The 25,626-nt window shown below is 39.8% G+C and overlaps 1 protein-coding gene across 1 annotated transcript; it reads left to right on the top strand.

Annotated features, from left to right (window-relative positions):
- The first annotated feature begins 323 nt into the window (after positions 1 to 323).
- LOC140559607 (uncharacterized) lies at positions 324 to 25,345 on the top strand. The gene is made up of 20 exons (XM_072683152.1): positions 324 to 428; positions 1,762 to 1,932; positions 2,047 to 2,144; positions 2,242 to 2,370; positions 2,451 to 2,604; positions 4,337 to 4,418; positions 4,495 to 4,715; positions 6,864 to 6,998; positions 8,000 to 8,077; positions 8,395 to 8,511; positions 9,613 to 9,755; positions 11,724 to 11,920; positions 12,979 to 13,192; positions 15,609 to 15,708; positions 16,483 to 16,599; positions 16,736 to 16,804; positions 22,424 to 22,564; positions 23,675 to 23,812; positions 24,441 to 24,575; positions 25,046 to 25,345. The coding sequence occupies exons 1-20, from the start codon at positions 324 to 326 to the stop codon at positions 25,343 to 25,345; spliced, it is 2,844 nt and encodes a 947-aa protein (XP_072539253.1).
- The last annotated feature ends 281 nt before the right edge of the window (positions 25,346 to 25,626 follow it).

The raw sequence follows: 25,626 nt of genomic DNA, 5'->3' as shown, positions 1-25,626 counted from the left end.
CAAATGTGGCCAAATAAGCAAGCTAGCTAGCTGGTTTAGTTCATTTGTCGTTAGCTAGCACCAGATAGTTAGCTAGCAATCTGTTAATATGCTAATTTAGCTGTCTTGCTAACAGTGCTCGGTGCTAGAGATAGATAGCGCCAAAAAACACGTATAAAATGATCGCAGGTTTCACAAATATGATGACGTATTAGCTAAACACCTAGCTAGAGCCCTATCAACCTGATGATGTGAACTTCTGTGTGTCTGTAGCTAACGAGCTAATGCTAACTGTTTTCATCAGGGAGTCCTCTTTGACCTCCATGCTTCCCAACACCCCGGACATGACAGCCGACCGTAGGGCGTGTTGCTCTGCATCAGCGTCTGCCACAGTGGGTCAAGTGGGTCAGGAGGGTCAGGAGGGTCAGGAGAGCACTGAGGCTCAACAGGTAAAGTTAGTACTACCCATTAACAGCCATGTAGCTAGCTGCTGTAGGGCTGTCTCCTTTGGGTTTGACCTCATGTTTAAACTCTGAGGCGGTTCATCCATTAATTACCAACTGGGGGTGAGCGAGAGCAGTGAAGAGCACACTGGGGTCACCAGGACTCAGTGCTCGAACCTACAGCCAAGTGGACAAAAAGTAGGACAAGAAAATCTTTTGCCATGTTTAAGCATATACTGCTGATCTTTATTTTATCAACACTGAAAGATGGAGGTAACATAACAAAACTGATGAAGACATTTTTTAAATAATTGATAAACATATACAACAAATGAAGCACATTGAATTGCCAAGAGCAAAAACTGACTGTGTCAAACAGTAACTCTTAAAGTAGTGGAACTCAAAATTGGTGGCAAAATAATGTAAAAAATAAAAATAAAAATAAAAAACACAACCTATTAATAAAGATCCATTACATAAATAGGTCCTGGATAACTGGAAGATACTTCGGTGCTGTAGGACAGTGGGAGAGAAGAGAATAGACCTTTTCTGTCTGTTGTTATTTTCTAGTGTATCAAATTTTATTGTGTTATTTACCTTTTTTCCTTTTTTTTCCCTTTAAACTTAGGAAGAATAATGGCTTTTGACTTAGCACCTAATGGGGATCCTTATAATGAAACAAATGAATAGAAATTCGATTTTCTTGTGAGGAAAGAGTTGGGCACCCCACCCCATCATTAGAGAATATTTTGGAGGAGTCTTATTTAAACCTCAGACGTTTAGTTTGGTTTGCTCTCCATTGTTTAAGTAAGTGGTATCACCTGACTAATGAGGTCCGCAGAGCTCTCTGAGGCCTTCAATAAGAAGGTTGTAGGTGCATAAGCATATTTAAAAGGAATTAGAAATCCGCCGTTTCTCTGTCTGGGAAAAACAAGTGGAGGACATTTTAAAACAACTGTCCAGATCAGGCCATCCAAGCTAGTTCAGGCCAAGAGTAGAAAGCAAGATGCACAATCAATTCTCCAGCAGTCCTAATATGTCATCTACCATGAGAAAGAGACTGCAGTTTGATTTTCATGGGAGGTGTGCCAAGAGAAAGCCCTTGCTGTCAAAAAAAAAAAAAAAAAAAACTAAAACATCAGGACATGACTCACTTTATTTGTTTAGTTATATTACTTCCATATCTCCGTATGGTTAAAATAAAGACCAAGGTATAATGTTTAAATGTTTAATGGCGTAAAAAGAAATGAAGATACATTGGGTGTCCTAATTTTTTCACCTGATCATGTTAGCTGGGACTATTTATTTTTATATATATATTTTTTTTTATTCTTGACAGGATCTACTGGTTCAAGCCCTTTCCTCTAGGGAACTAGAGATGAAAAACGCCCAGCTGAGGAGAAAGCTCAGTACCACAGCAAAGGAGAAAGCCTCACTGATGCTGGAAAACAACAGGCTTATTAGCGAGCTAGAAGATATGCAGATTGAGCTGGCTAGCTACAAAACCAAAGTACACTCTAGTCCAGGAGAATTATGGTTTCTTCAAAACCATTAACACTATGCAGATCATCAAAAATGTAACCGCTTCAGTCTGAATGTGTATTGACTGCTCTTTGCTTGCTAGGTGCGGGTGCTGGGATCTAAAGCAACCAGTGCATCTCTGATGGCAGAGGAACGTTTAAGTCTAGAGGCCGAAGTGGAGTCTCTTAGATGGTCACACAGGTTAGAGTTAGGGAAGGAAAAAGATATCTGAATTATATGTACTTAATATTTAACACCTTTCATACATTACAGATTTCATACATATCATGCTTTACAGAGAAGTAGACACAAAGTTGAAGGAGACACAAGATACTCTTGCTGCGAAGAATGAACTGGTGGACCAGCTAAAGGACGACATAAAGGATTTAAAGGCAGAATTAAACAAACAAACCAACCAGAACATCAGGTACCCACAGTGATGTGTTTCTCAATGATGAGAATTATTGCTTTTAGTCTGTGTGTTACTGTTTTGTTTTGGGGAGGAAGGGAGGTGGAAACTCTCAGTAAGGAGAGCATGGACCTACGACTTCTTGGGAGAGAACAGGAGCGGCATCTGGAGGAGAGAAACAGAGAGGTGGAGGAGTGCAGAGCTGAGCTGGACAGCCTGGAGGCCATACTCGGCCTGCTGCACATTCAAGATGTGAGCTTATTGGATTGGTCTTGGCACCTATAGAGACCTCCTTAAATGGGTCAGATATTGATCAGATGTGACTGCGTTCTGTATTTTTAACAGGACGTTATCAGTTAGCCGACGCTGTAATACGCTTTGTTTCTTGATCTACATTTACATTTATATTTACGGCATTTAGCAGACGCTCTTATCCAGAGCGACTTACAAAGTGCTTTGCTATTTACCCAAGAAAAGCCTTAGCTAGTTAGAATAGACTAATGATTCAAAAGATTCCTCTAAGCTTAGACATTGCTAAACACAAGACAATAAGGCGACCATAGAACTATTCGTCCAAGTACTCTCTGAAGAGGTGGGTCTTCAGTCTGCGTTTGAAGACAGCGAGTGACTCGGCCGTTCGGACACCCAGGGGCAGCTCGTTCCACCACTTTGGTGCCAGGACAGAAAAAAGCCTGTACGCTTGTCTTCCGCGGATTTTGAGGGATGGCGGGTCAAGCCGAGCCGTACTTGAAGCTCGAAGGGCTCTTGGTGCGGATCGGCTTTTGACCATTGCCATCAGATACGGAGGGGCTGGTCCGTTCTTGGCTTTGTAGGCCAGCGTCAGGGTTTTAAATCTGATGCGGGCAGCTACAGGAAGCCAGTGGAGAGAATGCAGCAGTGGAGTGACATGGCTAAATTTTGGGACATTGAAGACGACCCGTGCCGCTGCATTCTGGATGAGTTGCAGGGGCCTGATGGTGCGCAGAGGGAGACCAGCCAGAAGAGAGTTGCAGTAGTCAAGTCTGGAAGTGACGAGAGACTGAACAAGGACCTGGGTGGCCTCTCTAGAGAGGAAGGGTCGAATTCTCCGGATGTTGTACAGGAGGAATCTGCAGGACCGAGTTACGTTTGCAACATGACTTGAGAACGATAACTGATCATCCATCACTACACCCAGGCTTCGGGCTTCAGTAGAAGGAGTGACCAGTGAGTTCTCAAAGGTGATGGCAAGATCGTTTCTTGGTCCAGCAGTTCCCGGGATGTACAGCAGCTCCGTCTTGTAGGGGTTGAGTTTGAATCTAAAGGAAATACAACTTTTCCACATATTTACAAATAATTAAAGGCCATGACTAAGGTAAGGTCTAGCTGTCTGGCTTGAGCTTTTGCTTATTCTTTGTAGCAGTTCCACTACAAAACCAGTGCGCAACTTTTCTTTGGTCATGTGGGCAGCTGCAAATTTTAGGTGTTGATTTTAAAGCAGGGGTTCTCTTTTTCTTCTTTTTTCAATTAATATATATGTTGTCATTTGTTCTGCCCCAGAAAAAGAACAGTTCATAGAAATTATTTAAAGCCCTCTATTGCCCTCTATTTATGTCCATGATGTAAATGTAGGTACATTTCTGACCATGATTGTAGTTTTTAAACTGAAGGCCAAAATTATGTAAGATAACCTAAATCCACAAATCGAAATTGGTATCAGGCACAAAACACAAAACAGTGGAATTTGGTGTATCACTATTCCTAAATCTGCTTCTGGAATATCCCACTGCCTTACATAATTCGGTGTTGTGCCTGCTCTGACCCATTGACCCAACTAATCAGCTAACTAACCAGCCCTTCCTGAGTCTTCCACGACCTGGGTCAGTTAAGACAAGTTTAAAACGTATTCTGTAGTTCTCTATTGTACACACATAGCTTGGCAGTGTTGCACACACACTTTATTGGAAAAGGTGTCTAAACGTGGTGTATTGTGTGTTTGGTGTAGGGTGTAGATGGAGTGCTGTGTGCAAATCCATGTTTACTCACACCTGGACCTGCTGGCAGCTTCCCCAACCTCAAGCAAGGTAACAGACAATGCAAGTCATTGTCCCTGCTTAAGGTAGGCAATCAATGTGTGTGTGTGTTTGTGTGTGTGTTGGAGAGCAGGTAAGCAGTACCAGCAGCTGTTGCTAGCATTTCATGCACTGGAACAAGACAGGACCAGGTTAGCTGAAGTGAACCACGAGCAGCAGGAGCGCCTGTATCAGGTTCAGGACCAGAACACCTTGCTGCAGGCCAATCTCACCCAAAAAGAGCAGAGTGTCCAGCAGCTCCACACACAGCTGCAGGAGACCACTTCCAAACTTAGCCAGAGAGACAAAGAGGTGATTTTTAAACCTGAAATAATATTGACCATGACTTAATACATTTGATACAATATCATAGCACCTTAAAGCACCAGAACCTGAACAGGTCAACTTTAGTTTGGTAAAAAAAAAAGCAAGATGATTAAAAAAAAACAACAAAAAGAAACATAGAAATGAAAGTTATAGACATATTGTTGTCCAGCTGTCTCAGTGTCAGCCCTATCTTTGGAAAATGGCTGTGTGATCCCTGGTGATGCAACAGCCATCTATACCTGGAAATCCCAGAGAACACAGATAATTATGTTGGTAGTTGGATAGAGAGAAAGCCCCCTCACTCTCTCTAGGTGGGTAGGGATTAGGAAGCTAGTTAATGTGGCCGTCTGTTGTCTGATGTAACAGAATTGGCAGTTGGTGTTCTCCTCGTTCTCGTTTTAAGCTGTACAGTGACTTTGCATTAGTGGCAATTCAGATTTTTTAACTTACATAAAGCATGTTCTTGCTTTCATCCTAACAGCACTGGAAGCATTGTGTGTTATGGAGAGTCCTAACTCCTTAATTACTGGTTGTAAATTGGACAGGGCAAATTCAAATTGTGGTGAAAAATGGGAAAGATTACAAACTTTCCAAGCTCAAGACAATGTAAGAAGATTTTATTTCTTTTCTCTTTTTTTGAGCATTTCTATTGATCCATTCATTATGACATGTTGACCACAGTGTAAAGAACAACTTCCAGATTTAAATAATGTTAAAGATGAACAGCAAAAATGGAGAGACAAGGTTGATAAAATATACATAGAATACACGGCAGTATTTCACTAGTGGTGGTGATTTGTTGTTGTTGTTGTTTCCCCCTGGTGGACTTTGCTATGTGTTGCAGGTAAAGAGGAAAACTGTGCGACTGCATGAATTAGAAAAGCAGCTGGAAGAGAAAGTGTTAGACTGCACGCTGACTGTGGAAAAAAATCAAGAACTGGAGAGAAATCTGCTGGTAAAGATTTATTTCTATCTTTTAAACCTCCAGTAACTGCTCTGTCAACCTCACATGTTTTGATTTGATTGGTTCTGTGTGTGGGGCTCAGGAAAGGAGCTATAGCGTCCAGCACTTTAAGAGCACTCTGGATGAAAAGAAGAGTGAGTACCAGCAGGCACTGGAGGAGTCGCAGAGGCAGCACACTTTAAGGTGTAAACAGCTGGAGGATCAAATCCGACTGGTACACAGCAAACCTTTTTTTTTTTATCAATTTATTGTCTTTGGGTTTTGATTAATTTAAATATGCCTTTTTTCACTCCTGTCCCCATATTTGCTAGTTCTTCCTTTTCTACAGCTCTGAGAAATACAGTGAAGGCCTATACACATTTATATTTACAGTGAATGAACAAAATCCTAGTTTTGCAGCCGGGAAGCTCACAGCCCACTGTGAAAAGCTCAGTGATTTTGGTTAGAGGCCTCTTTTGTATATTGCAACCTTCTGCAGTGCTTGGATGAAAACATTGACCACCTATCTCCATCTTTCCCACCCAGTGAAAGACAGCCCATTGTACTCCAAATTTGGTCCATGCTTATGTAAGAGTGCCTAAACCACTCTGGCTGAGTCATGTGGTGACTTATCTATTAGATCAGTGTGTTCTTGGCCGTAAGTGGTATGGTCTGAGTGCTGCAAAAATTCAGATAACTTTCATTAGGGTGTGTTTCATTGGATTGAAGACGTCTTTGTGTTTGTAAGTGTGTATTTGTACATTTTTAGAACATAATAAGCAGGCAAACACAGATCTATCTGTATTATAAGATCCTGACTTTGTAAAGAGACTTTGTAAAAATGAATCCTAAAGTAGATTGGGTTGGGTTATACAGCAATGTGAAGCACAACAGCTAATATACACCTGAATGAAAGCAAGGTTTTGAAGTGAACTAGTCAAAAGTTCTGACTTGAACTGGAATTGAGATGCTGCCTGCAGGATTTGAAATAGGTAGTTTCTGCAGTTCAAACCTCTCAAATTAGCTTGAAGTTGACACAGTTAGTTTATATTTAGGATGATGGGTTATATAAAAATTGTGTTGTGTTTCCTCATATTCTCCTCAGATTATAATTGATATGCTGGTCTGACAATTATGACCCCACTCCTGAGACTCTTAAAAAAAAACAAACGTGTTTTGTTTGTGTCTAGTTGCATGTCTCTTTAGGACAGAAGCAGACTCAGATAGAAGATCTGGAGAAAGCTCTGTCTACAGCACTGCAAGAGAAGCAGAAGACCCACTTGAGAGCAGACTCACTGCAGACCTCCCTTGCACAGCTTAGCCAGGTCAAGCACAAACAAACACAAGTTACCTTTGTGGCAACGACAGTGCAGCCTCAGAGTTCTCAATACTGTCACTGTTTCTGCACAAAACAACCACTCTTCTACATTATGTGCAGGGGATAATGGCTTTGGAGAGGGAAAACTGGTGATCTGCAGTGATTCTAATTGACACTTTTATTTATTGTTTTTACAAAACCCATATGTGCAGTGAGGGTATTACAACCATTTATTGTGGTGCACGAACACACTGACTTTGCCCAGGATGAAAACACTGACTTTGCCCCTATAGATTATATAGAGCACAACAGTGTTTGGGTTAGGATTAAGATGAGGGCTAGTTTAGGACCAAGGTAAAGTTTAGGTTTTGGGTTGAGATTAAAGTTAGAGTAAGGGTAAGAACCAGGGGCTGAATTCACAAGTATCTTAAAAAATACATTATCACTAAATGTGCCTTTGTTTTCAACCTGATACTGAATATATAAAGTTAAGAGAAATTGTTCTGCAGCAATGCTTCAGCAATGCACCAAGAAATTGTAGGGGTTTTTAATGTTTAGTAGATTCTGTTTTTGTCCTCCGTTTGGCATATTCTTCTGAGGTTCTCTTAGGATAACTTTCTTAAAATTGGCTCCAGATTAGGGATTTGGGAAAATAATAAGTGAATTTAAAGTGAATTTAATAGACATTTGGTCGAATGTAAGTTCGGTTAAATGTAAGTTGTGTATGTACAAAGTGTCAAAAATATAACCTCTTAATACACTGTTTCCACTTCAGCATTCTGCCTCATTAAACACACCAGATTCAGCTCACTCACTAATTAGCAAGGCCTTCAAAAAATGAATTCAGGGCATTAGATAAGAAAAAGAATCATTGCAGAGTTGTGTTCCAGAAGGAACCCACTTTGACACCAGGCTGAGACTGATTATATGAAGATAAATGTGATAATCAGGTAATTTTTCCCTGATTAGTTTCTGATTAAAAAGCACTGCTTACTATGTCATTGACAGAAGGCTGAAGATAATAATAAGCGAGATCAGGAGGCGCTGAGGAACCTGACCACCCAGGCTGTCCAATGTGCTGCGCAGGTTTTATTTATATTTTTTATTGGGATTACTTCCCCTAATTATCTTAGCACTGTCTTCCAGTCTGTTCAAAACTAAACTTCTGTTTACTTTTAACATCAACCTTAAATTACTGCAACACTATATCCTCTGTAACCTTAAAAACTGAATTAAACCATAGTTGGTCACTGCTGTAGAAGTACTGACAACGCTGTATGTTCAGAAGAGCAGATTGGGATGTAATTCATCACACAAAGAATATTATTGTCATATTGCCCAGCCCTACTTTATTGAGCAGTCTGTTCATCTGCGCTCATGCCTTTCTGTTCGTGCTACTGCAGGTAAAGTTTCTGGAGACAACCCTGTCCTCATGCCAGGAGGAGCTGAGCTGTTGTCAGAAGCAGATGGAGGAAACTAAGGATGCGTATGAGCATAAGCTGGAATCCAAAAACAGAGAGGTATGATGCGTTCATCCTCATTCACTCCTCATTTCCTGAGAATGAGCTAGCCTCAAAGAAGCCAGGTAAAAAGCCAGGTCGCTGAGACCTGAGAAAACTGAACCATAAACCAGCTCATTCAGACAACTGAACATATCCAAAAAATATTGCGTTGTGGTCTTTAAAACAAGCAAGAAGTCCTTCCTTCTTTTACAGAGCATCCCATCACATGCAAGCTAAAACCTGGGAAGGCAAACACATGCCTTCTCTGTGACTCACATAGCCTGTCACCATGTGTCTTGAATTCAGTGTACGCGACACTCAGTAAAAGGAATTAGATTTGATTGTCGATTGCAATTCAGTAAGTGGACTAAATTAATGATAATGAATTGTGCAGAACACGTTTGCCATGTAGCTTTGTTGCTCTGTACGTCTGTGTTAGATGGACGCTCTGCAGGTGATGGTGAAGAGCAGTGCTCTGGCCTGTCAGAGGTCCAGCGAGCAGAACCTACAGCTGCAGTACAGCCTGCAGAGACAGCAGACTCTACTGCAGGAGAATGCTACACGTATCAAGGAGCTGGAGCCGAGCCAGGAGCTGCTCTTCAAACAGGTATGGGCCTCTTTTCTGTTAAGAAATTGTGTTTCACCAAGTAAATTTTGCATAAGGGCCCAGTTTCCACACATAATGGTCAAACACTTCTCTACACTAGAGAAGAAAACCAAAAAATTATTATGAATATCTCAAATTAAGCATATCCTCAAAAACCCCCTTCACTTTTAAACAGACTGAGGTATGTCAGTTTCAAGACATGCCACCATATGACCATGAACCAATCCAAAATCCAGCCTCTCAAATAGCCTAGTTCTTGGTATACAACAAACCTCTTCTTTATCATTATGACAGAACTTATTGTTAAATTGATGCATCCGCTGTCAAATCACAGGGTTCAGCAAGTTAAAATGGTTTCTATTTTAGACCTTCATGTGACGAACCAGTGTACTTTGTTAGAAGTGTTTTTACACTCCGGGCAATTTAAGATTAGCTGTCATTTAGGAAACATTTTGCAGTACATGTGATTTTTGTGTTCCGCTGTAAACAAGTCAGATTTTTGTCTTGGTTAGGTGACCCAGTTGGAGAAACAGCTGGAGAAAGAAAAGGCATTGGCTTCCAGCGAGCTGAAGCAGACAGAGCAGAGGGCCCTCTTAGCCGAGGAGCAGGTCCAGAGACGCCAGACAGAGGCTGCACAACTCTCTAGCTCTATCATGTGAGACACACAAATTGAAAAAGTAATATATTTTCTTGATTCACGTATGAGGGACATTAGGAATATCATACGAACGCCAGGTGGGGTCTCCCTTTGCTCTTAGAACAGCAACATTAATGGCATGTCGGAAACATTTCTTGCAGATTCTGGTGCATCCTTGCATCCTAAAATGTCAGCATGTTTATGCTGTAAATCGTAAAACTGGGAAGGTCACTGAAGAACACTGAACTAATTGTCATGGATATACATCTTTTGCTTTGTGACATGGTACGTCACGCTGAAGGTAGCCAATGTTTTTTTGGCACATTCAGACTGCGCCAAGAAAACCTTCCCCACACCATTACACCACTTCCACAAACCTGAACTGAACTTGGGAAAATAAGGTCTATGGTTTCAAGCTGTTGTCCAAATTCTGACCTTACCATCTACATGCCTTAGCAGAAAATGTTATTCATCAGGCCAGGATATGTTATTTCAGTCTTCAGCTGTCTAGTTTTGCTGAGCCTGTGTCCACTGCAGCCTCAGCCTTCTGTTCTTGACAGTCTTGCATTCTTAATACTGTACTGTGTTCCCTCAATTTATTCCAAAAGCAAAAAGAAATATGCAAATATTATTAATTTTTAAATTATTTCTACTGGTTTTGTATGACTGGCATTTAATGGAAATATATGTTTATATGAACAGAATATAATGTTGTTGATGATAATATAAACATGTATTAGAAAATATATAAACCATGAGAACAAAAGTTAATTAGTTTAGTGTAGTAGTTTCACAAAAACCCATCAACCATCACCCATGAGGTTGTACACATGCTTCTTAATGTGAGAGATGTGTCTAGCGGTGGCTGTGGGTTGATCAGGCGTTAGAGTTGCTTATCTGTGAGTGAGCTTCTTTGTTATCCAGCTGCCATATGAGAGAGAGAGCATTTTAACAGAGGACAGATTCTCTTCTGGATAGTGAATAAGGACACAGTGCTCTCCCTCCAGGCATTAGTTTCTGAGTTTGGGTCATGTGTCCAGTGCTCAAAACGCAGTGGAAAAGTAATGCATTTAAGGATTGTTTTCAATATAGTATCAAGAGAAAAATCTACATTATAAACACACTGGAATCAGGTAGTCACTGTATTACCAGTTTTGTGTGTCTAATTATTTGGTTTTGTAGACAATAACATTGTTGAATGAATTTAGCACAATCTTTAATTAATAATTAATACCGTATTGGAATTAGAAGACTCCACATTGGGAATAGCCTGCATTTGGGTCAGTTTTTAACTTTGGAGTGGGTGCATTAACTAATGCATATTCTAAAACCTGGTACACATTAGTGGATCTAAAGAAATCTAGATAATAATGTTTTTCATATATGTGTATGCTAATATCCCAGCGTGTTTAAAAACAAGAGAATAGGAGGAGCATTGATGAGTATCGGATAAGCCCAGAGTGTAGTTCCTTGTATTCTTTTCTCCTAATAAATATAGCAGTTTAAAAGGCCATTTAGCTGGAGGCCTGATATGAGGCAGATCCTGTGATCATTAGACTCTATTAGCAGTTGTTTGTCTGGTTTCTGGCTAATTTTGTCACGGGTCTGAGGCATATAAGGAAGATCCTCCTGTTTTGACTGAAGAGAACGGTTAGAGAGGATCACAAGGAGTGGTTTTCACCGAGAGCTCATAAATTTAGAGGGAAATATTAGACAGCACTGATGCGCAGTGGCGATTTTTAGACAAATGTTTGTAAAGTATTTTGTGCCTTAGTCCACCAGTGTACCATTTGATATAGTGCGGGTCACTGGTTAAATAAAATAGCGCTATAACTGCTTAGCTTTTTTTTTTTCTTTCTTTTTTTTTTTTCTTTCTTTTTTTTTTTTCTTTTTTTTGTGTGGATAGTTTCACTTGGAGTTATCCACACGTTGCTTGTGTTGTGGGACTGTTGATTGCAACCCTCTGTGCCGGTGTTTGCTGTGCAGGCAGCTGGAGGAGGACATGAATAAGTACCGTGGAGAGCTGAGCGAGAGGGAAAAGGAGTTGCTGCTGATCCGCAGAGCCAGCGGAGCTAAAGCCTCTCAACTAGCTCAGATGGAGAAGATGCTGCAGGAGACCAAAGGAATGCTGGACAAGAAGAGTGAGAAGGGTACAGAAAAAAAAGCTTGCGGGGACACCATGGGTCTGTATCCCAGTAATTCTTCTTCCTTTTTTTTAATGCCCAAGATGTATGGGCATGATATAACCGGACAAGATTGCTGCATGCAGCCTGCATCTTCAGTAACACTTTTTTAGCAAATTCACCCATTTAATTCCATTTTGTTAATATTATACCAGAACAGCACAACACTGTACTCAGAGGTTCAGCATGCATGGTACATACAATTGTTGCACAAGTACTAAAGTGAAAGACAGTAAGACACAATATACAGAAATAAGTACACATAGTGCAACCGAGTATAGTATAGAATAGCAGTATAAATAGCTGGGCAATACACTGAACTTACCGTGTACTGCTTTTAGAACAGTACAGCAGAGTATTCTAACAGTATAACAAAAAGAGAGAATGGGTGAAATATTAAAAATAATAATAATAATACAAATGTAAAATAAATAAATGAATGAATAAAAATAAAATACATAGAGTTTGAATATATGGCTGCTGTTGTGCAAAAACCTTGTATCTTCAAAATACCAACTTTACAGGAAGGAAAAATACTTTCAATAGACGTCAAAGGATTTTATTTTCATCAGTCATTTTGGAGCATTTCTATTGATCTGTTCAACATTGATCTGTTCTAACAATGTAAAAATTAAATAACTGACTATTGTAATTATGTCAAAAAGTGAAAAACTGCAAAATTGACATACAAGGTTTTGTCAGGCAGCGGAAAAATATTTAAAAATATTGTATATATTATATATATATATATATATATATATATGTGTGTGTGTGTGTGTGTGTGGTGTTTAGTTTTTTTCTGGTCCATTTCAGAGAGTACCTTTTTTAATTAACTGGTTCATGCATAATGCTCACACTATGTAAAGCTACATGTAGAGAATAAAAATAAAAACAACAAAACGTTATGGAATATACTGTGTTTAAAAAGTAGTAACATTATGACTCACATTTCTTTTCTGACTCATGACTCACATTCCTTCCTTTCTGATGGCACTGTGAGTCACAGCAGTGGGGTTTTCTCTCTGACTGTTTTTCTGACTGTTCTCTAACTCTCTCAGTGTCTGAACTGGAGGAGAAGGTCCAGCGCAGCAAACGGGACCGGCGTAACTCTCTGCACCGCACACAGCTGCTGGAGAGTCAGATGAAGACTGTGCGGGGCGAACTGGTGAACACTCTGGACCACCTGCAGGCCCTGCGGGACAAGCTACACCGCTCCCAGCAGAAAGCAGAGGAGCGCAAAGCCGCCATGGAGAAACTCACAGCAGAGCTCAGGTGAGGCTGCAGGCCGAGTCAAAGTATCCTGACCGTCAACCTGTGCCCTGCTCACCTGCCAGCACTAACCACAAACCAAGACTATTTGTGCTGTTATTGGCAGACACAAGTAAAATTTGCCCCCGTTTTTGCTCTTGTATATGATATCCACCCTCATTCCTTTTCACACCACGCCTTCCAAAAAGGGGTAAAGCTTCTGATCGTGTCAGTGCCATTTCTGCTTTTTGTGGTCATGGTTTGGTTATTCCACACCCATTGGAGTGGGTTGTGTCTGAGCAAATTGTGTTGCAAGGACAGGCTCTGTTTTCACAATGTTTGACAACAAACCACTGACTTACAGATCTTGTTGATGTGTGTGATTTTCCCCATTTCCACACCATGTCCTTGAAAAAGGGGTAAAGCTTCTAGTATTGACCATGCTATTTCTGTTTTTCATGCTCAAAGCATAATTGTGTGCCAATAAACAGCTGGGTTTTAGTGTTTAGTATTTATTTATTTATTTAACTAGGACAGTACACATTGATTAGCATACTTATTTTATAATAGAATTGTGCCTAAAACTATAAAGACTTATAGAGCAGACACAGGCACAACATACAGAACAATCGAACAAGCTTGTAAGATACAAACCATGTGAAAAGGTTGAAGTGTTATGTTGGCCTGCTTCTGTTCTGATCACCTTACCATGTTCTTAAACTGTGTTAAGAATAAATCAGTGGTTGTCAAGCTTCTCAACAGAATTCTGATCATGTAGTGCACAGAAAGAAGATACAGACTAACACTTAAGTCTTAATGGTAAAATGCTCTGTCACTTCTTGTAACAGTGCTAGTCGACCTGTTTGAGACCTTACATGAAAATCTGTACCTTTTTTATTTTTTCTTTTCTTCAAATGTCACAAGCGATGATGTGAACTACTGGAGTTTTATGGCTCAAGGCTGGTAGGCCTGTAATTAGCCTTGTTGTTGTGGTGTACAGTTTATAGCAGTGACTTAAGTAAAGGCAAGTGTTGTATTGATTTATTTGGTTCTCTTAAACCACATACTGCACACAATGCCATGTAACTAATCCTAAAACAATCACTGGTAAACATGTCGAGCGTCTCATCAGATGATTATGCCAGCCACATATTATACATGACATTCTTGTGTGATAGCATTTCTGCTAAATCCAAAGCCTGTAGCTGTGCAATTCTAACACACAGTCACCAAAACAGCAGTGCAAATCCACCTGTGTTGTACTGGTAAGTCTATAAGTAGGTTTCACTCTTTTGGTATTAACTAGATTCACATATTCTCATGTACCACACAGTTTTAGGGCATATGTAAAGCATACCACTTTCTTCATTAAACCATTCATATACCCTCCAGTTTTATACATTATGAAAAGAAAATATTTCCATGTTATCCATTTTATTGGTGGGGTTTTCCCCACTATATCCTCAAGATCAAATCTTTCATATTGTTCTTATGAACCAAAGCTGTGCGGGCATCTCCAGTCCTTAATGTACTTTATAAATCCCTGAGTTCAATCGTTGCCTGTTCATACGTCTTCATCCTGTTCTGCCTGCCAAGACATAACACTGCTTCATTACATTTGCCTTCATGCCCTTAGGGCTCAGAGAGTCAAAAGGTTATGAAGTCCTCACAGGAACAAGGTTTCTACCAAAGGCTTGTCAGTGTGAGTAATTCAGTGATACAAATTGGTCGTTAAAAGTGTAAAAGCGTGTGCAGGTGAGCATCAAATGATTACTTTCTGGAAGAAGAGGATAATGTCCTTCACATTGTGCAAACATACAACGTGACCCCCTCCCCTTCCAGGATTTGATTAACATAAAAAAACTGTCCATGTGGTTTACTTATAACATTTGTTTGGTTTTATATTCCATAAATGAATATTCATATGAATGTTCAAGTTTTCCAACCTTTTTTATCTCTTAGAATCAAACAGAATATTTCTGTTAGTGCACCTTTTAAGACCGATATAAAATAATCAAGCTCTCCCCGGATTGGCTGCCCTGTATTTTGTCACTCAAAATACTTTAATTTGAAAGGGAAAAGCTAAACTGTGATAAGCTGAATAGGTGAAAATATGTAAAAGAGCTAGAATAGCCTGTGTTATCCATATATTGACTTTACATACTAGGGGTGAACTGCTTTACCTCAGAAAAGCTACGGGAAAAACTGTCCTCTATTATTTGGGCCCTTAAAAAGAATGTTATTGGTCTGTTTATGGTTATATATTTGTTTCAGTGGACTTCAGTGGTTACTTCCCGCTGTATTTTATAATGATTATATTCTTTTCCTCAGTCCTCAGATATTGAAGATGTTGAAAGATATATAAATAAACACTCGAGGGGTTTACTTTGTGTCACAAGCATGTGTTATCCTGTCCTTGTTTTTGTTTCATTCCCTCAAGGGAAGCACAAGGGGAGTTGGACCACATGAGGAAAGAAGTTGAGGACAAACATGAAGCATTGAAAGAAACTGATGACAAACTTCAACAAAGCACACATGAGGTTTCTCTGAACACATACATTACCTTCTTCTGTACATGCGTTAATGCAGTTTTCATACTGAGCCGCCAGTGTTCCAGTAAAGTAGGTTGACCCAACATGCTAAATAAAAGTGAATGGAAGCCAGAATCTTACCGTTTTCCAGAAATATTTCAATTGGCCAAAGCCATACGGATGCACAGTTGGAATCGGCTAAAATCAGAATACAGCAAAGAAGCAATCGGTTATTGGCCAATTTATTATTTTGGTTGGGGCTTGTGTTGCAATTGCTTTATTTTTTTTTTTTATTTAAGAAATAAAATGTCCTGTGTTCATTAAACCCACACAGTGAGCGCCCAGATAAAAAAAAAGAAGAGCTAATCAAAATTGGCCTGAAAAATCTGGTTATGTAGAAATTAGAATCAGATTTGGCCATGATCGGTGCATCCCAGGGTAGCAACATTAACTTTTCCACTGACCTATTCCTTTTAATGTCCTTTTAATGAGGCAGTGGTGGCTCAGTGGTTAGCTTAACAGAGTTGCATGTTCAATAAGCTGCCGAGTTCACTAAGCTGCCACTGTTTGGCTTTGGGCCTTTCAGCAAGTCCCTTAACCCTCACTGCTCCCTGGGTACTGCAGCATGTCTGGGTATGTGTGCTCACTGTGTGTATTTGTTCACTAGTGTGTATGTGTCTGTGTGTTTACTGTACAGATGGGTTAAAGGCAGACACCAGATTCCATCTGTGTTCAACACAGCTGGTGAATGTGTTTGTCTTTGTCTTTCTGCATGACGTGTAGCTAAGTCACTTGAAGATATCTGTTCAGGATTATACCATGGAGATGGAGCAGAAGTTAACCTGTCTGCAGGGGGCGCTGGAAAAGTCAGCCAGAGATTTCACAGAAAGTACCAAACAGGTCAGCTATACAGACCTCAGAGTAATCCTCCTGATCTTTGTGCCTCATGGGTCACTGCAAATATCCAAATTCTCTTTAGCTTGGGCACTGTAGGTAATGTGTTGTGTCTGCGTTTTTGCCCTTCTCTGTGTGACAGACTGAGTATCTAACAGAGAGGCTAGAAGTCATGGAAGCTCAGCTAGAGGAGAAAGAGAGCCTAGAACAGGTATGGTTATAGGTTCAGCTTTCTGGATTGGATAGAGATCTGCTGAAAAGTGAAACGTTTCTTGCAAGCTTTAGTTTCTAAGACTGAAGCAGGTAATTTGCCAGATGTTTGTGGACACCTCTTCTAATTAATATGCCCAGCTACTTTAAGTTGCACCCATTTCTAATACAGCAAATGTACACATGCACACAGCTTGCCTATTCCACTCTAATCCCTGTAGAGAAGTATTGCCAATAGAATATGCAGATAAACATGAACCTATTGGCACCATGCCTAATACCTGGTGTGGGCTAGAGGGGTATAAAGCCCCTCAGGATGGAGCTGTGGAGTGGTGGAACTGTGTTATCTGGAATGATGGTGCTCCATCCAGTACTTTTGGAATATGTTGGGGAGTGTGGGATGAGTTGGGAGATGAGGTGGGGTGGTGATCATTCAACATTCTGACCTCACTAATGCTGTTGTTTCTGAATTCAATCAAATACTCACAGCAGTGCTCCAAATACAGAATCTAGAACAAAGCCTTACCTGGACAATACTCCAACAAACATCCATTATTTTAACAAGCTGCCCATGCTGCCCCACTGGGAAAATGTAACCCCATAACACAATGCTGCCACCACCCCATACTTCACTATTAGAATAATAAGAATAGGCAGTGTTCAGTTTACGCCAAATGTAATGTTTTAAGTTTTGGTCAAAAAGCTCCATTTCAGCTCATCCGACCACAAAACTTTGTGACAAACTCCAAATGTCCTTTCAGTAAAAGGTACAGAGCTTCTGAGATCATTGAATGGCTTGATTTGGCCACTAACTCCTTCAAAGTGATTGTTGGCCTCTTTGTTGCTTCCCTAACACGTTATTTGCTCCAGAGTTTCAGGGGTGGCCTTGTTTACGCAGGGAGTGTAATACTTACAAGGCAACATGACACCCACAAATATTCAGCTCTTTGGTCAAAAACTGGCAAGTGATAAAGGGCTTGAAGATGGCTTGCACAAATTGTGCATCCACAAATGGGCTAGTTTTAAATGGACAGCAGCAAGATGCTGCAAAAGAGGGGCTTCTAATAAAGCGGACAGTCTATGTTTGTCTTTAAGCTAAACTATCTTTGCTAGTTAGCAGAGATGAATATCAGTACAGTTTATTTGTATCATGTTGAACTGCATCCAGTTGAGTGTGGTAGTCGGTTTAGTACCATCAACGCCCTTGGTTTATGTCCACACTGTTCCAGTTCAAGCAGGACAGTAAAAATATCACCACACTGACAATAGACCAGTGATGATGAGAGGAACAGGTTCTTCAGCCTATGTCACTTCTGTGTTTATGCAACATTAAGACTGCTACATCAGCACTCCACTCAGGCCCAACCTGAACCTATGAATTAAAGTCTTAACATTTGCTCCTAAAAATAAAGGTGCTTCAAATGAAAGAATAAAACTTTAATAGCTTTGTCGGTTTATTTAGAGAAGGTAAAAAAAAGTTCACATCATAGATGATAAATTAAAGTCAACAGCCAGCTTAGCAAAGTCTGGCCTTGTCTTACGTTTTGACTTTTTTTATGTCCTTTTGTTCCATAAAGAACCATGTGTGTAATAAAATAAAATTGAATAAAGGAAGGAAATTGCAGAATTTTAATAGGTATGTGTGAACATGCAGAATTTTTTTTAAAGGTCTAAAGAATCTTCACTTAATGTAAAAACCAAGGAACCAAAAGTGATTTTCCTATGGCTCATTGCTCAAAGAATCATTTGAAGTGCCTATATTTTTAGAAATGTAAAAATAACAATGTAAAAATCCTTTAAAATGTAAAGTTACTACAGATTAACGGTAGTTGCAGTGATTTCTCTTAATTACAGGAAAATGAAAAGACACACATGCAGTTGAAGTAACCTCAGGTTGTATCCAGTTAAATTGTCATTTTAATCAAATAAAATAATAACTGAATAAACTGAATAAAATGGCTGCAGTTTAAGGGGTTAAACCTGTAATACCCTTATACTCTTTCACGACTCTCTGTCACAGTCATGCGGGCACTTGTTGTACTTTCCAACCACAGACTGGGGATCGTTAGGCCTATGTTAGATTTTTTTCAAGCACAGCCTACCGTTTTATCTCTGGCTCAGTCGCACTGGCTCAATCGCTCACTAAAATCTTCACTTGGTGCCACAAACCATAAAGATGAAGATAATTTAGGTTTGGATAAAGGACAGCTGGGCCTCTGTTGGTTGAGTATCGGTGACATCCATGCGATGTGTGGAATGTGTGGAGGAGTGAAGCTACAAGGTTTTTTACAGCCTCCAGTTAACTACAATTATCCCTTAGCAGTTACTTTCACAGACCTCACACATGTAAAACAAAAAGAGATATAAATCATTGTTGCCCTGTATTCGGCACACTGCTTCCCTAAACTCTACACACCAGTATTCAGTTTGAACTATAAGTCATATAGATTTAAATCTCATAGTCTGCTCTGGTAATGAAAGAACATGGACAGTACAATAAACACCAAATTACTGTTTATTGCATTGAAGCCCAAACTTTGTTGGTGGCAGTTTAGCAACTGCCACACAATCTCTGCTCACAAAGCTTCAGCAGTTTTTGCTGACTGGCTCACATGTGCATGAAAAAGTAAATGTGTCCAATTATGTCTGTTCCCTAACTGCACATCATCTGGATTAGCAGTGCAGTTCAAAGCATCCCAGTATTCAAAAACTGATGCTTATGAGTTAACTGCTTTCAGAAGCTGTTTTGCAGTCCTTTGGAAAGGACTGTGCTCAGTTGGAAACCTCACGTTGTGAGGAAATGACAGGGACACAGTCTTCTCAAAGTGTTATACAAGACTTACCAAAAGAAATATGGTATCACGTTTATGTTCCCTATCTGGAGATGTCTGCTACCATATTGGGTCAACTTTAAGATTACAGTTACTGATTGTAGCCCAACTCAATTTCAGCCCCTCCTTCTACACAACTGGGGTAGAGAATGGCCAGTGCAAATTACCAATCAGCAGATGGGCTACAGTCTCTACCGTTTTACATTGTGCAAGCAAGTCTGAGCCACAATGTAGCATTTTCTATTTTCTCAGTGTATTCTGGGGTGTAAAGTTGAGGTGTCATGTTAATCATGACTTGTGCTTTATCTGATTCAGCACACCTCTTTCAGCTTTTTAACAGTACACAAGCCCTGAGTAGGGTTATGTTTCTTACTGCAAGGCTTGCTAGTACTAGTTTAGCACAGGTTTTGAGTGGGTGTTAGAGGTGTATCATTATGTATCTTTATGGAATGAACCATTCAACAGGTACGAAGTGTTAAGTAAGAGGCTGAATGACTCAAGACTCAAAACCTGCTCGCATTTTTGTAGGTTTTGTCTGCATGCCTGATCTTGTCCTATTCACCTTCATTTCACTTCATAATGCAGTTACACTACACGACTCTCTACAATGAGTGTCCAATCTCCAGTGAAATGCATGGCTGAGCATAGGAATAGAAAATTGTGAATCTGTAGTTTCCTTAAGTTATATTTATCTTTAATAAGTGAACAGCTTGCACAATAAGGCCTGTGGCGCCAAACGTCTGTATGTGGTTCCACACTTCAGTTCCTCACTCATATAACAACAGAACTTACAGATAGTTACTAAATTATTTACACTGTGTACAGAGCAGTTACAGGGCTTAAACAACAGAGAAAACTAAAAACGGACAAAATGGAGATACATGTTTTTCATTGGACAGCAGTGATATACAGTGCCTTCAAAACTGTTTGAGACAAAGACACATTTTCCTTGTTATGCCCCTCTGCTTAACAGTTGAAATCTGATGCCTTATTTACCTTTATTTTAATCTTCACTTAATGTAAATAGGATCGAAAGTGAAAGGTTATCAAACCAAGGAACCAAAAGTGATTTTCCTATGGCTCATTGCTCAAAGAATCATTTGAAGTGCCTATATTTTTAGAAATGTAAAAATAACAGTGTGTATGTGTACCCACCCTTCAGTTCTTCATTCTAATACCTACATAACTGACAGGTTAGTTTAATAGTTCCTTTAAAATGTAAAGTTACTACAGAATAACGGTAGTTGCAGTGATTTCTCTTAATTACAGGAAAATGAAAAGACACACATGCAGTTGAAGTAACCTCAGGTTGTATCCAGTTAAATTGTCATTTTAATCAAATAAAATAATAACTGATTAAACTGAATAAAATGGCTGCAGTTTAAGGGGTTAAACCTGTAATACCCTTATACTCTTTCATGAAGGTATTTGCGTATACATTTTTACTGTTACAAATCTGTTACATCATCAATGAAGATAAGTGTGCCAGTATCTGTGGCCACCATACATGCCCAAGCCACGATATCCCACCACCATGTTTTACAGATGAGGTGGTATGCTTTGGATCATTGTTTACGCTTTGCTCCATTACTCTGATGCAGGTTAATCTTGGTGTCATCTGTCCATAAGACCTTTTTTCAGAATTCTGCAGGACCTTTTAAGTACATTTTTGCCAACTATATTTAGGCCAATCTGTTTAGTGGTTTCCAACTTGCATTGTAACCCCTGTATTTCTGTTGATGAAGTATTCTGTGGATAGTAGTCTATGACAGATGCACACCTGCCTCCTGGAGGCTGTTTCCAGTCTGTTGGACAGACAATTGAGGATTTCTCTGATGATTAGTGAGGATTCTTCTGCCATTAGCGTTGAAGGTCTTCCTTGACCTACTAGTCTCTTTGCGATCAATGAGCTCAGCAGTGCATTCTATCTTTTAAATAATATTGCACACAATTGATTTTGGTAATCCCAAGGTTTGAGCAATGTCTCTTCTTGTTTATTCTTGGTATTCTTGTTTTCAGCCTCAGCCTCAGTAATCATACACACCTATGAAGCCCATTGTCTCAAACTGTCCTGAAATGAAGTGGACTGGCATATCAAGGAAAATAGTTTTTCTCGCTGAGATACATGATCAGAAGTGCAAATTCTAAACTTTTCATTGATGCTTCAATTGTGTCTGTAAAATATAGAAAACATATCCATATATTGCAGTATTAAAAATGTCTTGCAATATAATTTGAAAAACGTGGGACGCTCATACAGCTCATACAGGATGCAAATTGAATCTTAATGTAGTTTCCTAATGATGGTCACTATGTTACTAACCATGGAAGTAATCATATGAATGGTACATAACTTGGCTGGTAAATCCTAATATTTTTCCACAGTTTCACAATTCGAGTATCTGCAGTTCCTACCAGAGAGAGAGATGTGAACTCAAGGTGAAGTAAATATTCATTTACTTCACTAATAGAGCAAACAGGGACAAATGATATTAAAGTTAGAAGTAAAGTCTATGAATTTGTGTAACCAAAAGGTGTTATCAAAAAAAAAGAGGGGGGGGGGGGATAGCAGTGGCCCACTGTCATTTAAAGAAACAGGTACTTAGGCTCAAACCCATTCTGAAGAGGGCTGTTTAAGACCTGGCTATTTCAGTGTTGGTGCTTGAAAAAGCTGTATAAGACAGGCTACTATGTTAACTTGTGGAAAAAAATATGTAAAATATATAATGTATAATGTGTCACCTGTAATGGTAGATGGAATGTTTATATAGTTACTATATTCCTTTCAGGATGTAGAAGATAAGACCCAGCAGCTGCAGCTTTGCCGGGTGGAGCTTCAGGACATGTCTGTAGCGCTACAGGAGATGCACAATCACTGTGAGAATCTCACTGTCCAGCTGCAGGAGAGCGTTCAGTTTGTCAAAGAAAAGGTGTGGCATCAGCACACAGACATACAACACAATCACACCAGTCACGTCAATCATCTCCACTAGTGTGTCAATGCTAATTGCCGTCAGCTAAATAAAAAAAAAAAGGGCTGTGTGGGATTAGGCAGATGGTTTACTACAGGATTAGACAGCTACATTACTACCACTTATGCAATCCTCTAAAACCTGTAGGAGGATTGTGAAGAAGTCATCTGCGACTGTGACTGTGGATTCAGCCCTGCGTTCATAAAGTGATTCACATACAGCCAGTATCAGTATGCAGACTCAGTTGTCTGTTGCCCCTAATCCCCTGAATATCAAAGCAGCACTTCATTTTCATACAGTGCACAGGGTGTATTGAGTACAGGGGCCATGTAAGTGAGTAGGAATATATACTGCATTGCACTTTTGCTGAAGTAAAAGTGGAGGTCAGGCGTTTGAAAGTAAAAAGTATCTACATTTAAACACAGAAAATAAATGTTTTTTAATAATAATCAGATAATAGATGTTTTCTGTGTTTGGTGGTTTGGTGCAATGGTGACAAATATTGCATAGTTGTGGGCAGTTTCGTTTGCACTGATATGAATTAGCTTGGATGTTCCTGTGCAACTTTATTAATGAGGTAACAGGAATTTACTTAAAAGAATGACTAGACAGAAAAGTAGTGCAGAGAAGACGCCCCAAGAGACATTCTCAGAGGTTTAAGAAGTGTCAGGCCTAGACAGCTCTCGACTTGAGCCTGAGGATAATATGATCGTGGAGGGTAGTTCATGGGTGGAGTATGAATATTTTTCAAGCTCCTGCCTTCATTGCTGAGGTGGAGTAAAGTGTAAAATATTTGTATAAATTCTACCTCTAGATAAACTGTATTCACAGATGGTAATTAGTTAGAGTTCTCTTGCCAGTTTGCTAAACCACAGTGGACACACATTCCAAGCTATGTGACATGAACAAGAGACATCTACCTTGTTACTGGTGAGAGTACAGCTTATGCAATAAACGACCTGGACCTAATTAGAAAGCAATCACAGATTTAGGTTGCTTAAGGTTGTAACCATAACTGCAGATCTTTTATGCCTCTTGTTGTTGTTGTTGTTGTTGTTGTTGTTGTAGGAGAGGGAAGTAAGGCGTGTAGAGAAGAAGATGGAGAAGCTACATGAGAGAGCTTCACAGGAGGAATCCAGACTGCAGAAGACTGTCTTAACACTCACTCAAGAACTTCACGCACTCAGGACCCAGCACCAGGCAGAGGTATTCACAATGGAACTGTGTTGGGAGTCAGCTGTGATCTCTGCAGTGTGAACCATAATTGTGTATAGCACCGGTGATAAGAACCAACATGTGAATGGTTTAATACATCTAAAAGCTACACCACAGATACACAGATGTACACAATAACAAATACATTCCTGACACATTGTTTTCTGATAGTTTGAGAATTTTGAGAGTTTGGACTAAAACATATATTTACAAAACAGTTCATCATGGAAGGGTACATGCAGGGTGTTGTACCCAATATGTTTGTTCTCTATTTTATCAAATCTGTCTCTATTTCATCATTTACATGACATAAAACTCATGTCATGTCTAGGTTCATTGGTCAGATTGCACAGTACCATAACGTTTCACACCAAAATAATTTTACATGTAAACATTGAATTATTGAGATATTTCTGCATTAAGTAGAATACAATGATAATAATAATATTCTCACAGATATTGTGCTCTGAGATTTCATCTTACCTGTTTGTATTTCTAGTTGAGTAACTGAATCATTTGTGATGTGTCTGTTGTGTATCAGCTGTGTGCAATGCAGGAGAGTCATTGTGATGTGCTGAAAGCCTCGGACTGTGTGGCCAGTACTCTGCGTTGTTCTCAGCTCCATCTGAGTGAAGAACTGCAGCACAGCAGAGCTCAGCTTGATCAGGCCAACCAAAAAAGCGCCTCTCTGCTGGACGAACTGCACACACGCGAACAGCTCCTGCAGCACACCAGTGAGGCTTTGCTGCTAAAGGTCAGGACACACACTGCACTGATCTGAGCTGGATGACCTGCCTGAAACACATAGTAATGTAACCTCAGGCTGTCTTTCTACCCCGATTACTGCCGTTACTGACTATCAGCCTGCATCTGGGTTGGTTTAGAACATTTTATGTTAATGGTTTAGAAGTGTAAGGAGCACAGAGCCTGATTTCTTGCCTCCTGATTTAGTTTTAGGACAGCTGGAGTATGTATATCAAGTGGTTAATTTTTGTTTCATGAATTATGTAATAGCAAGTATCAAGTTGAGTAGTAAGGGAGTTTTCAGTCACCATAAGCCTATCCATCTTTTCATCCATCCAACTATCCAAGCCTACATGATATAAATGTACCTACACAAACACATAAAGTGATGGATATTGTTCATTATTAATCATAAGAGAAGTTCTAGCACTAAGGCTAGAATCTTAATTAGCAATGCTAGCTACAACCTTTTTTCCTCAGGAGTCAGAGGTCACTCGTTTAAAGACAAGGTTGTCCAGCATAGAGAGATCCAGAGAGCTTCAGGACATTACTCAGAGTTCTGATCTTAGGTGTTCTCACTCCAACTCCTCTCGAGTCGTTCCAGAGGTAACTCATGTCTCAGTGCCTGGCCCAGACCTGTCAGATGATCCATCCTTGTACCAATCTGGCAACCTGGAAAACAACCCACAGACTCCGCTGATTCCACAGAGGCAAATCAGTCACAGTCCAACATCCTGCTTGAGGTCGACACTGAGTGAAGCTCAGTCTAAAAGCTTCTAATGGTCACCCACCAGGTAGCGTATGTGATATCTGTTTTGATTTCAGTTTCTAATCCAATATTTTCTGTTCACCACAGACAGACTTTTTTTTTTTTGTCGTTTCAGGGTTGAACAACACGCACATAAATTCTGAGAAAGGCGGGAAGTGTTTATACATTTAGCTGTGCATGTGTCACAACAGGAAGGAAGGCTTGTTTACAAAGAATATCAATAAATCTTACCCTTTCTCAGGCAGCATTTTTAGTGCTGCGTGTGCTGTCGTCTCATACACAGAATAGCTGT

The sequence above is a fragment of the Salminus brasiliensis genome, chromosome 7 (assembly GCF_030463535.1).
Source record: "Salminus brasiliensis chromosome 7, fSalBra1.hap2, whole genome shotgun sequence".
Classification (NCBI taxonomy): Eukaryota; Metazoa; Chordata; class Actinopteri; order Characiformes; family Bryconidae; genus Salminus; species Salminus brasiliensis.
This window is presented reverse-complemented; position numbering and strand designations above follow the sequence as displayed.

What these genes read in the sequence shown, in the direction of transcription:
- LOC140559607 (XM_072683152.1), top strand. Translation starts at nt 324, where the DNA reads ATGACAGCCGACCGTAGGGCGTGTTGCTCTGCATCAGCGTCTGCCACA. An exon ending in GCCTGCTGCACATTCAAGAT is followed by an intron (nt 2,605 to 4,336) that starts GTGAGCTTATTG and finishes TGTTTGGTGTAG; the next exon opens with GGTGTAGATGGAGTGCTGTG. An exon ending in TGGAATCCAAAAACAGAGAG is followed by an intron (nt 8,512 to 9,612) that starts GTATGATGCGTT and finishes TGTCTTGGTTAG; the next exon opens with GTGACCCAGTTGGAGAAACA.